The 14,561-nt window shown below is 33.3% G+C and overlaps 1 protein-coding gene across 1 annotated transcript; it reads right to left on the bottom strand.

Moving 5' to 3' along the window:
* Nucleotides 1-249: 249 nt before the first annotated feature.
* LOC138319190 (cytochrome P450 2J2-like) lies at nt 250-14,324 on the bottom strand. The gene is made up of 8 exons (XM_069262165.1): nt 13,048-14,324; nt 12,264-12,489; nt 4,409-4,535; nt 3,276-3,432; nt 2,847-2,983; nt 2,509-2,602; nt 1,977-2,183; nt 250-890 (listed from the first exon to the last, which is right to left on the bottom strand). The coding sequence occupies exons 1-8, from the start codon at nt 13,427-13,429 to the stop codon at nt 712-714; spliced, it is 1,509 nt and encodes a 502-aa protein (XP_069118266.1). The 5' UTR covers nt 13,430-14,324; the 3' UTR covers nt 250-711.
* Between the last annotated feature and the right edge of the window lie 237 nt (nt 14,325-14,561).

Genomic DNA, 14,561 nt, shown 5'->3' with positions numbered 1-14,561 from the left:
TCTTTAAGTCATTAAGGACAAAATATCGACAACTTAAGATATTTAAAAAAGTTTGTATTAATATATTTTGTATAAGTTCTTTGGTTGTATAAATCTTGTTTACTTTTCAGATTTCAAATGTTATGTGAAGCAGACGTGCAAGTTACTGTAAAAATGCTTTAATATTGAATTTGTAATCAGCGATTAAACCATCTCTGCATAGAGACAACAAATTCTGAAATCAAGAACATATTCAAAAAAACCAACGCATTTTAAACAGTTCAGCATCGAATATGTATTTCTATTAGACATCCAATATCATTACAATTTAATATAGTCTTATATGTTTACAAAGACAATATTGGAAAAATAGAAAAACATTTTTTCCCTGTATCTCACCAATTCCGTATATAGAAATAAATAACAAAAGTATACCTACTACATATCTGTCAATCAAATCAAAACAAAAGTCGCATTAAATGTAATATTCAAAGTACTAAAATTACTTTGAGCGTCTAAATGAAACACCGTATTTAAACACAAATCTGAAATCACCCTGCTTACTACTTCTGATTTCACCTCCGTCGACGTAACACTTTTTAATATTCTTTGGGTGAAACTTTATTATTTTTAATTCTGTCATCAAGTAGAACTATACATTATCGGCTTGATGCTATCGTTTCACAACAATGTCACTATTCTCCATACTGTTGTATCGGGTAGTTTAGACTTCTAATCCAGAGGAACACAGACCAGCGTATACGGACGAGGACAGCGATACGCATCATCTTCCGCTTCAGTTGATGGTACTCTGTTCACTTCCGGATTTAGTTTAAATTTCCTCAGTATGCTGGTAAAGAATACGTATATCATTTTGTCCGCCTGTGACGTAAAAGGACAACTTCTGGTTCCTATAAAAGACGAATCAAAACATGTTACACTTTTATGTCAAGACCGATTTGAAATCATGCTTTTCCCTCCAAAAATATTCAATTTGGTTTGATAAATGTTGTCGCAATATTCCCGACGTATATTCGTATACCACATACAGTATAGTTGACCATTACTTTTTATTTTAAAGATGTGCTCCTACAAATTTGCTCTTTCAAAATTTTAGTTTTCCTGAAGCTTATATCATATAGTTTATATCTTTCAATGGTTGTATATTGTGTTGATATTGAATTTTGCAGTAGAAGTCATCAAAATATAAAAAAATCATTTTGTATCTGTTCGTGTTATAGAATTAAAATAATTAAGATATTATAGATATTCAAGTACCAATTCGCATAATCAATTTTTGCAGACTAATTGACATATTCAAATACGTTGATTCCGTTAAAGTATCATGGAATGTGTTTTTCCATATCAGTACGCAACGCCAATGTATTAATTGTGACGTCATACTAACGCTGGTTTTATCACGCCATTCTCGGATTGTTTTTAGAGGCATTAAAGAAAATAATCGTCCAATCGTTTAGTATTAAAACAAAGTCTCACACTACGCAGGAAAAATTCAAAAGATAAAATATTTAAGTTGGGAATGAAAATTTTGTGCAAATACGCGGTACTCGTCTTTGAAAACGTCGCATGATCACCAATTAAAAGCAATAACTAATACTATCGCTTCTCTATTCGTGTTTAACAAACTTGAAACGTGCTCCATCGAAATCGTAAAACTACATTTGAAAAATAACAACTAATTTAGTAAAACGCCATAGGTTTTCAACATTGCAAGTAACCCAACGATGGTAATACAAAACAATTCTTGTTAAAATGTGAAAATGATTGTCAGTATAAATATATAAAAAGTAATGTCGGAATTGTTTATGTCTGCGATATGAAATGAATAAGCTATTGTAATGTATAATCATATATATATATAAATCAATATCTTATGTTTGTGTGAATTTTATAAGGTACATGTAAAGGTACATGTACTTGTGTAGAACCAATTATTGAATTACACATGTAGACTGGAATACGCTATTCTATGTTACCTAGACCATAAGGAAAGAAAGTGTCATGATTTGTCAGCTGGCTATTAGAATCCAGGAAATGTTCCGGTCGGAATTCCGTGGGTCGTTTCCAATAGGACGTATCCATATGTGACGAATACAGATGGAATAGGACCATGTACCCACTCGGGATCTTGTACCCACCGAGTTCTACGTCATCATTTGTTGTGTGAGGCACACCCAGGGGTACTGCAAAACAACAATTATGAATGGCCTTAAGTAGAGCATCAGCATCATGTTAATTATGGAAAAATAAATGATACCAAATAAAAAAAACAATCAGAATATATTACATTACGAATAAATGTGTTGTTATCCGATATTATACTGTGTTGAGTATCATATTAAGTACAGCATTAATGTCCGAAATGTTGGTTACCAATCCAATGTACATATACTGTAATGAATGTGTTTTTTTGAACAAGTACTGAATTCACTAGATTTATCTGTATAGTGTTAGATTTCAGATGGACAGATAATGCCAAATCATTATTCTGTAACATGTATAACATACAGACGTTGCTGATTCGCTGGACCTCTCTGAGAGTGGCCATTACAAATGGAACCAGGTCACGATCCTCCCATGTCAAGTCACGTGTTTTAGAAACCTGGGTAAGAGGTACAGACGAGAGTAATCAAATATCCTCATTGTCATTACACACAAAGTAAAATGGCTTGCTTATCAGACACCTAAACACAAATCAAATATGCACAAAATTGTCCTTCTCGAATAAGCCTTTCTACTATAATTACATGTATTGGTGTTGTAAGTTACATTATTGGAATGTGTAAATGAAGCTCATAGCGCTACTATATAATTTCGAATATCTCATTATGAAACAGTCCGAATACCTTGTGAATATCATGCCTGCACATTGTCTGCACTTCCGGGTACCGCACCATGTACAGGAGTGACCATAGTAGAGTGTTGACTGTTGGTTCCAATCCTCCGACCATTACGTCCACCAGAGTCTGGATCAGGATGTCGTCTGTTCAACACAGTGCAACCACTATATACATTGACCATGTTAGATTCAATTACATATATACGTATTGATTTTTTCCAGTTTTTCCTTTTTTGCAGTGTATACATTCATTTCAATATAGCAGATAATGGATCGCACAGCCAATAAAAAAACTATCTTACAAACAGACAAGCAAACCTACATTTTGCCAATGACTGACAAGTAATTACCAAGAATTATACTTTATAACTAATGTCAAAATTAATTATCTCAGAACTTGATCTCAATACAGAAATTAGGAATGTTGTGTGTTTACCAGATAGGTCTGGATTTCCTTTCCTGTCAATGTTAGACTTCAGCCATAAGTCAACAAAGTGGCGAAGGTCAGTCGCCATGAAGGTGTCCTTCTCCTTGACCAGCGCTTTGGCCAGAAAATTCTTTAGTTGGTCAGTGGAGGACGACATAGTGTGCAACTGTTATGGGATTACAGAAACATGTTGTTAGCAGAAGGATGATAAATGTAATAAAATAGTTATTATTTGTTTAAATAATATCTAATTCAGCATTGGTTGTAATTTTTATATGCAGTGGTAAGTAACAAACATTGGGTGGTCAAAATGTTATTCCTATTAAAAACAGTAAAAGATGAAAAAAGATGGAAATAAGACGTATACATCTGCATAAAGAAAATGTCATTTGATAGAACAGCCAATAATTTGGCGGAAATTCAAATAGTTTTTGTTTGATGCCATGGGCGACCAACTAAACAGTAACATTAAAGCAAATAGTGTCACTGACAATCGGATATACATAGATAAATACAACTCCTTCACTACTTTCATAGCGATATACAGAGAATTCATGGTCAGTGTTCTAAACTACAAGCTGAATTTTGGCGAAGAAAGACAAAATTGGCGAGCCTTCTTTGACCGTGTATTCTTTTTTTACCATGCAATATTACAAAAATGCATAATATGATTTAAGCAGTGTTACATTTATTAACATATTCGTGTCACAATGTTCAACAAACATGTCCAACTTTCAAACAATAGATCAACCAATAGGAGGCCGATGGAATCGGCGCACGTGCTAAAATACAGCTATTTTCCGACAGTGCTGTATACAGCAAAAATATATGTGGTAGGTGTATTCCGACAATGTAAATGCTGGTTGTAGAATAAATTATCATATTGATGAAATTTAAGACAATATTATTTAAATATTACAATGCGTGAACCCTGTTGAACCCCGTGAAATCCGATGAAGGCATATGCCTAACTGCCAAATAAAATACTGGTATTGTCATTAATTGTAGTATAAAGGTAATATGTAAAAGTTCGTCTCTAACATGTCCTACATAAACCTTTTGATTTGGTATGCTTATAACGAAAATGGTACATCACATTCATCACAAAAAGAAAATGACGTTAATTTACATATTATACTCACGTTTGAAGATGATGTAAATAAGCCAGCCAATGGAATGTAATTGTGTGGTATCTTTAAAGGCGAAATGTTACACACTGGCTTCAAAGCGTTGAGTAACCCTCTTCCCTCTTCTTTATCAGGGTTGTACCTGAAACACACCAAAATACCCGCCATACTGTCCTTCTGTCTTCTTACTTATAAGGGTTATATAAAGTTATATACAAAACACATCAAAATACCCGCCATACTGTCCTTCTGTCTTCTTATTTATAAGGGTTATATAAAGTTATATACAAAACACATCAAAATACCCGCCTTACTGTCCTTCTGTCTTCTTACTTATAAGGGTTATATACAGTTATATACAAAACACATCAAAATACCCGCCTTACTGTCCTTCTGTCTTCTTACTTATAAGGGTTATATACAGTAATATACAAAACACATCAAAATATCCGCCTTACTGTCCCTCTGTCTTCTTACTTATAAGGGTTATATAAAGTTATATACAAAACACATCAAAATACCCGCCATACTGTCCTTCTGTCTTCTTACTTATTAAGGGTTATATAAAGTTATATACAAAACACATCAAAATACCCGCCATACTGTCCTTCTGTCTTCTTACTTATAAGGGTTATATAAGTTATATACAAAACACATCAAAATACCCGCCTACTGTCCTTCTGTCTTCTTACTTATAAGGGTTATATACAGTAATATACAAAACACATCAAAATACCCGCCATACTGTCCTTCTGTCTTCTTATTTATAAGGGTTATATACAGTAATATACAAAACACATCAAAATACCCGCCATACTGTCCTTCTGTCTTCTTACTTATAAGGGTTATATAAAGTTATATACAAAACACATCAAAATACCCGCCATACTGTCCTTCTGTCTTCTTACTTATAAGGGTTATATACAGTAATATACAAAACACATCAAAATACCCGCCTTACTGTCCTTCTGTCTTCTTACTTATAAGGGTTATATACAGTTAATATACAAAACACATCAAAATACCCGCCTTACTGTCCCTCTGTCTTCTTACTTATAAGGGTTATATAAAAGTTATATACAAAACACATCAAAATACCCGCCATACTGTCCTTCTGTCTTCTTATTTATAAGGGTTATATACAGTTATATACAAAACACATCAAAATACCCGCCATACTGTCCCTCTGTCTTCTTACTTATAAGGGTTATATAAAGTTATATACAAAACACACATCAAAATACCCGCCTTACTGTCCCTCTGTCTTCTTACTTATAAGGGTTATATACAGTAATATACAAAACACATCAAAATATCCGCCTTACTGTCCCTCTGTCTTCTTACTTATAAGGGTTATATACAGTAATATACAAAACACATCAAAATACCCGCCATACTGTCCTTCTGTCTTCTTACTTATAAGGGTTATATACAGTAATATACAAAACACATCAAAATACCCGCCATACTGTCCTTCTGTCTTCTTACTTATAAGGGTTATATAAAGTTATATATACAAAACACATCAAAATACCCGCCATACTGTCCTTCTGTCTTCTTACTTATAAGGGTTATATAAAGTTATATACAAAACACATCAAAATACCCGCCTTACTGTCCCTCTGTCTTCTTACTTATAAGGGTTATATAAAGTTATATACAAAACACATCAAAATACCCGCCTTACTGTCCCTCTGTCTTCTTACTTATAAGGGTTATATACAGTAATATACAAAACACATCAAAATACCCGCCATACTGTCCTTCTGTCTTCTTACTTATAAGGGTTATATACAGTAATATACAAAACACATCAAAATACCCGCCTTACTGTCCCTCTGTCTTCTTACTTATAAGGGTTATATACAGTAATATACAAAACACATCAAAATACCCGCCTTACTGTCCCTCTGTCTTCTTACTTATAAGGGTTATATAAAGTTATATACAAAACACATCAAAATACCCGCCTTACTGTCCCTCTGTCTTCTTACTTATAAGGGTTATATACAGTAATATACAAAACACATCAAAATACCCGCCTTACTACTGTCCTTCTGTCTTCTTATTTATAAGGGTTATATACAGTAATATACAAAACACATCAAAATATCCCGCCATACTGTCCCTCTGTCTTCTTACTTATAAGGGTTATATACAGTAATATACAAAACACATCAAAATACCCGCCTTACTGTCCCTCTGTCTTCTTACTTATAAGGGTTATATAAAGTTATATACAAAACACATCAAAATACCCGCCATACTGTCCTTCTGTCTTCTTACTTATAAGGGTTATATAAAGTTATATACAAAACACATCAAAATACCCGCCTTACTGTCCCTCTGTCTTCTTACTTATAAGGGTTATATACAAGTAATATACAAAACACATCAAAATACCCGCCATACTGTCCTTCTGTCTTCTTACTTATAAGGGTTATATACAGTAATATACAAAACACATCAAAATACCCGCCTTACTGTCCCTCTGTCTTCTTACTTATAAGGGTTATATACAGTAATATACAAAACACATCAAAATACCCGCCATACTGTCCTTCTGTCTTCTTACTTATAAGGGTTATATAAAGTTATATACAAAACACAATCAAAATACCCGCCATACTGTCCTTCTGTCTTCTTACTTATAAGGGTTATATACAGTAATATACAAAACACATCAAAATACCCGCCATACTGTCCCTTCTGTCTTCTTACTTATAAGGGTTATATAAAGTTATATACAAAACACATCAAAATACCCGCCTTACTGTCCCTCTGTCTTCTTACTTATAAGGGTTATATACAGTAATATACAAAACACATCAAAATACCCGCCATACTGTCCTTCTGTCTTCTTACTTATAAGGGTTATATAAAGTTATATACAAAACACATCAAAATACCCGCCTTACTGTCCCTCTGTCTTCTTACTTATAAGGGTTATATAAAGTTATATACAAAACACATCAAAATACCCGCCATACTGTCCTTCTGTCTTCTTACTTATAAGGGTTATATACAGTAATATACAAAACACATCAAAATACCCGCCTTACTGTCCCTCTGTCTTCTTACTTATAAGGGTTATATACAGTAATATACAAAACACATCAAAATACCCGCCATACTGTCCTTCTGTCTTCTTACTTATAAGGGTTATATACAGTAATATACAAAACACATCAAAATACCCGCCATACTGTCCTTCTGTCTTCTTACTTATAAGGGTTATATACAGTTATATACAAAACACATCAAAATACCCGCCATACTGTCCTTCTGTCTTCTTACTTATAAGGGTTATATAAAGTTATATACAAAACACATCAAAATACCCGCCATACTGTCCTTCTGTCTTCTTACTTATAAGGGTTATATACAGTTATATACAAAACACATCAAAATACCCGCCATACTGTCCTTCTGTCTTCTTACTTATAAGGGTTATATACAGTTATATACAAAACACATCAAAATACCCGCCATACTGTCCTTCTGTCTTCTTACTTATAAGGGTTATATAAAGTTATATACAAAACACATCAAAATACCCGCCATACTGTCCTTCTGTCTTCTTACTTATAAGGGTTATATAAAGTTATATACAAAACACATCAAAATACCCGCCATACTGTCCTTCTGTCTTCTTACTTATAAGGGTTATATACAGTAATATACAAAACACATCAAAATACCCGCCTTACTGTCCTTCTGTCTTCTTACTTATAAAGGGTTATATACAGTAATATACAAAACACATCAAAATACCCGCCATACTGTCCCTCTGTCTTCTTACTTATAAGGGTTATATAAAGTTATATACAAAACACATCAAAATACCCGCCATACTGTCCTTCTGTCTTCTTACTTATAAGGGTTATATAAAGTAATATACAAAACACATCAAAATACCCGCCATACTGTCCTTCTGTCTTCTTACTTATAAGGGTTATATACAGTAATATACAAAACACATCAAAATACCCGCCTTACTGTCCCTCTGTCTTCTTACTTATAAGGGTTATATACAGTAATATACAAAACACATCAAAATACCCGCCATACTGTCCTTCTGTCTTCTTACTTATAAGGGTTATATACAGTAATATACAAAACACATCAAAATACCCGCCTTACTGTCCTTCTGTCTTCTTACTTATAAGGGTTATATAAAGTTATATACAAAACACATCAAAATACCCGCCATACTGTCCTTCTGTCTTCTTACTTATAAGGGTTATATAAAGTTATATACAAAACACATCAAAATACCCGCCTTACTATCCCTCTGTCTTCTTACTTATAAAGGTTATAAACAGATAAATTAATTTCATATGTTACACTCATTTCTCTTGGTTAGATCTTTGAGGTTATTTTTCCATGGACCGAAAGAATTGAACGTCAAGTATCATGACGTCATACATACAGAACGGTTTCGCGGAGAATTTTAAAAGCGGCACAGTCATTGGCCAAACTGAATTATTGGAAAAGATATCAATGCGCATCAACTCCATTTGTTTTATTGTAAAAGTAAATAAAATCACGAAGATTTATGCGTAATTGGTACCTGATTGAGTTATCTGAATTAAATTATAAGCATTATTCTCAATATCTTTTGGAGATATGATGTCATAGACAAAAAACGGACGGACATTCTTAGCAGACTGGATCTACAAAGAAAATAATGCTCGCACATTACGCTATTTGATACACACAATATTTTACGGCAATGTGTGGATTGTATGTTTCAAATACTCATTCTGTGGATATAAACCAGCATGATTTGCCCATATAAACAGAAGGAAAACGTAAACAAACACATGTGCGCTTACGCTAGCTACCTGGCTCGCCACGTGCAGGTCGTGTCGAACGTTTGTCACGTGATACGATTCAGAATACGACAAAACCCGAAGTCACTGAACATGGCGGTGATTGAAGGTGCTTTATTCAAAACCAGGAATATATGATCCCTAGATTTCGGCTCTCTTATAGGCGACATATGTATTTGAGGAGCTAAATCATCAAGTTACATGTCAATGTTAAAATATCAAATGTTTAAGTGACATCTCGTTACAGTGAAATTAACATTTAATTCAACTTTAGATACAAAAATATTTATATCTACAAAATTCAAATCTTATGTTTATATATTATCTCTTATATTTTGGTAGTTCGATGTCATTGCTGACAAAAAATGCTGACAATGCAAGTTTAAAATGTGTCATTTTATTTGTTTAACTTAACACGAAAGGGGTTTTAAGCTGTATTGTCATCTTTAAGTGTACATAGTACGTGTATAAATTTTCTCATAGTCATTGCCTCAGGAATATCCGCCTTATCGTACGTCTCACGTGCACAATTACATACCGAGTTGTGTTATCATTTCCTTGTATACCAAAGTCAAATAGTGCATGTTATTAGTGAAGACAATGAGCAGAGACAGATAGACAGATACAATTAAGATAAGTGGAGCTTAGGAGTACACTGGTTGTTGTGTTACATACTGACAGTAATAGCACTCCGATATCCGAAATAGCATGCTGTATTGTAAGCTGGTTTCATCTAAACTATAATCTTACAGTCTCTAGTTTGATACGAAAACAAATGCTACAGTGAACTTTTTACACTTGAAACCATTTAGTAGCGTCAGAATATAACACGTATATTGAATTAAAAAGGAAGGTTTTGATATTTTTATGATCTACTTTTAATTTATTAATCATACACACAAACATAAAATGATTACATAACTTTTCAAACTTATAAAATTGTACATAAGATTGTGATTTTTATAGCATGATGATATTTCAATGTTTACGAACGAAAATTCCCAATCATACACCCGATTTGTACTACTTTTCCAACCAAGCTTCTTTTACATTCCGACAAGATATGTGCCATGTGTTTATCTGAGGAGCTTGGCTGTGTTGGTGTGTTGGCTATCTTTATCGCTTGTTCTTTTCCTGGCATGTGTCAACCTGTTTGCTTACAAAAGACTTTTTTATCTATGCATTCAGTTTATATACATACAAATCTGGTTTATCTCCGAATGGTTGGAGAAACTGTTAATCAATTAATGTAATACAATTATTCGCAGCAACTGGTATACATGTTTCGTTCATCTATTACCTTTGGGAACCCTAGAATCTGTCTATGACTCTGTCTTGTTGTCCGTCTGTCGTCCGTTAATAGCGTCCAGATCACTTCTCTGCTATATTTCAACGACCTTTTATTTCTAAAATGTAGTATGTCATTCTGTCGGTCACGAAACAAAGGTCTTGTAAAATGTCCAACAACTCAACAACTCCTGGATTACATGGCATTACTTACTATATGAAACACATATTTGCCTATAATACACATAAACACACATAGAATGCTATAAAGTGCAATAAAAATCATAGAAACTAATTGAGGCTTATCTGAACCCTTCAAAATAGAGAATGTTGCATCTTTCTAAATACATCTTGTGGCAGTTTATGCATGGGGTGCTTGTTGTCGATTTTAACCATGAATTCAAAAGTGGGTTTTGGTGGTTGAAATCAGTAATTGACAATTTTCTTCTGACGTTATTCCAAATAAAGCAGCACAACACTATGGTAACGATAAAGCGTTGTAAAGAGATTATTTTTATTTTTATTTGTATTGCTATTTTAGAATAAGAACATAATGTTATGTTTTTTCTGCAATATCGATGTTTTGATAATCCCATAGAGGATTGCTATTGAATTGTAAGTCTCAATTATGGTAAAAGGAATTGATACTTTTCATAATTTTCTACAATGCTTATTAATTAAAACATGATGAGTCAGGGATGATATTGTGGAGTAAACGAAAAATGATTACACATGACATTATACATGTATAAACATAACGGCATAACAGCATTGTCTAAGCATTTTTGTCGTTTTCTTAAAGATAGTATACAAATTACATGTAATTTACTTTGATTATTATTTCCTCATTTCTATCGCTTTTTTCATTAATAGGCAAAAAGTCTATTTTAAATATCACATTTTAATAAAGTTTGATATAGAAATCAAGAATCACTTTACAATTGTATCATATGCTTTTCAATTTTTGTGATTGAATAATATTTCATCAATATATTTATGCACGGGTCCAATATCATTCATAATATAAAGAACTGACTTTCAAAAATCAAGTATGTATTAAGTCAAAAATACCCCGACATTTGAAATAAGTATTTCTATATCTTTTTTGCATGAAAAATCTTTTTGCATAGTTGTTACTATGCCTTATTAATATTGATTGTACTTCTATATCACTATTTTGGTGTCGACATTTCACAGCACCGGTCGTTTGCCCCTGCTATTCGATTCGTATAAAATGGACAGATTTGGTAACGTTACAACCCAGGAAAGTACGCTTAAATTCAAATGACATTTATACTTCAGACATATACATTCAATTGATATAGAAATGGTTTTCAGCTTAAATTGGGTAGGTTAATTAGATAAACGTCATATAAACAGTCGGAGTTAAATAATGACGATCTGTAGCATATGCGGTGTGTTGTGAATTGTCGCGGAGACTACGGTATGTTCGAGTTGTGACACTTTGTAATAGCGAGACCCTAGCTCTATTGATAACGCAGTCACACTGAAGTATGCTGTCAGCTTTAACATATAAACATCACATATGTAAAGAGTTCCTTTTTTTATTTGCAACATGTAAACAATGGTACGGTCAAAACGGATTACATACAAGCACATTATTTATTACGAATCACTGGAATTCTTCACAAACCTTTGTTAATGAATGGTTTTCTATAAATACAGCTACATTTCTTATTACTGTAAGTATTTTTCCAAAATTGCTTGAACATCTCGTTGTACTTTACCTCTGACCCAAGAGAAAGCCACAGAGTACGTTGAGGACCGCTTTAGTGAGAACCTTCCTGGGGTCTAGAGGAATGCACTTCTCCGCGTATATATCATCAAACAGGGATTGAGCTTCATCATGGAGTGTATCCTCGAATCCGCCTCGTCCCAGCCACGGATGTCTTACCGACATGTCGATAAAGTTATGGACTTTGGTCCAATGGTCACCATCACTCCACAGTAATCCTAAACATAGTTGTCATAGAAAAACAGGAATAACGAAGGAAAAAATGTACGGCAATTATTTCACTATGTCATTTAGAAATAACATTATCGATATAAATATTACGAAGTTTTCAAAGTGATAAATGCGATGATTAATATCCGATTTTTTTTCTTATATCACATGATACATTTTCGATTAACTTTTTGTTAAGGTCAACGTTAGGAAGATCAGAGTTTGAAAGAACATAGCTTTTTTCACTTTTCAATAAATAAGTGTTTTTTTTTCATTACAAAAACACATCCTGTATTTTTAATATCATTCTTTATCATAATACTATATGAAAACATTAAGATGCCAAATAAATCTCTTACTAAATTGTGCTTTGTTGCATCAACGCGGTAATACATAATTGATGTTTATATCTTTGATTTTAAGGTAATACATTTTATAAAAGTCAGAAAAAGGGGTTCATTTAAGCTTGTCCAATGTTTGACCCGTTCGCTTTTTATTCAATAATCATTTGGATAATGTATTAATTTCCTAAATAATGTAATATTTGGGCTCCTGCGTTACCTTACCTTTGTGACTAGCACACCGCCGTATCCCTAATAACCAGTTAGGCCGAGTTGTGAATTTATCTCCCTTTTGTACAAGGGCCTCTTGGATCAGGTCGTGTCCCATAACAACTACAGCATTAGAGGTTCCGAACGATATACGGAAAATATTTCCATATTTTTTCCGAAGAAGGAACAACTTCCGATAAAGAAAGCTTCCGTTACCAATCATATGTAGATTTCCGAGAAAAGGGATCGGAAGTGGCCCTGGCGGTAGGTAGCGCCGTGATAGAATTAGATACACCAGGGAACCAACCAACAGCAAAATTACACCAATATTAAATGGTGTAAAAATCTCAGAAAAATCCGTACCGGCTACTGCATCTTTTAAAAACTTTCGAGGCATTGTTTACTAGTTTTCCAAAAAGTTCTTAGAGTGCCGTATCTAATTTTTGATGTTCATTTTTCTTTTCTCAGTATGCTTGCGAAAACGAAACAGCTCGCTGACCGAGGTGCAACAGGAAAGTGTTTCTGGTGCTGGGCTTCTAGAGGAACTGTTAACTGTTATTTCTAACAATGACGTAACGCTTGTCTATAACAGTATCCGGGAAACACATGCCAATGTTTCACAGACCAAAACGCCAGCTCATTAAACATCGGACACAGATCGCCATGTCTGCTGGTAGCCAAAAATACTAGCAGTGTATATAGAACCTTGATAATAAAATCGCCATGTGCTCTCTGTTGTATGTAACTTGTAAGGAATCGGTTACGAAGGCACGCTGGTTTGTTTACGTGATATTCGATAATGTTCTGTTCAATAAAACTGAGTGCAGATGGTAAACACTTGTATAAAATAAACAAAGCTCTTATTTGTGTCGTATTTCTGAATGACATAACCATATATTTACATTCTGAGTTTTTCGTCACTATATGAATCAACCAACTGACGAAAACAAATATTTGCCTATGAATACACTATGACATACACTATGAATAGAACGATTCTCGTGCATCGGTCAGCTGATTTCAAATATCACGCCAGTTTCATATCAATAAAAAATAGCCCCCAACAATATTTTAATGAATAATCTTTAATGCGTTGTTTCTTGATATAGAATCAACTAAAGTTTACTGTAATAAGCCAATCAAATCTTATTTTAACTATATTTATTGTTTATCGTTTGACATTTGCAAAAAAAGGTCGACTGGAAGGCGGAAGCTTGAAAACAAGACGTTGTGGAACGACTTTGTCATCCAGCTTTTCCATTAATCTCGTTTCTCGTCGTATATGGGTGTCATAATTTTAAATATAATATAATAACCTTTCAATAATTTTTATTTTCATAAATTATTCTAACGTAAATATATGGATTCTGCTATTCATAGCCGCTATGAAAATTAGAAAAATACATTCAATCCATATAGGAGTACATGTATATAATATTGACAGAAGAATGTCAATATTATCACTTTGTTGAGAAACAAATAAAATTTGACATTGGGATATGATTTAATCCTATTCAGTATCAAATATT

Source organism: Argopecten irradians, chromosome 3 (genome assembly GCF_041381155.1).
Source record: "Argopecten irradians isolate NY chromosome 3, Ai_NY, whole genome shotgun sequence".
Taxonomy (NCBI): domain Eukaryota; kingdom Metazoa; phylum Mollusca; class Bivalvia; order Pectinida; family Pectinidae; genus Argopecten; species Argopecten irradians.
The sequence above is the reverse complement of the archived record's forward strand: the minus strand, read 5'-3'. Positions and strand labels throughout refer to the sequence as shown.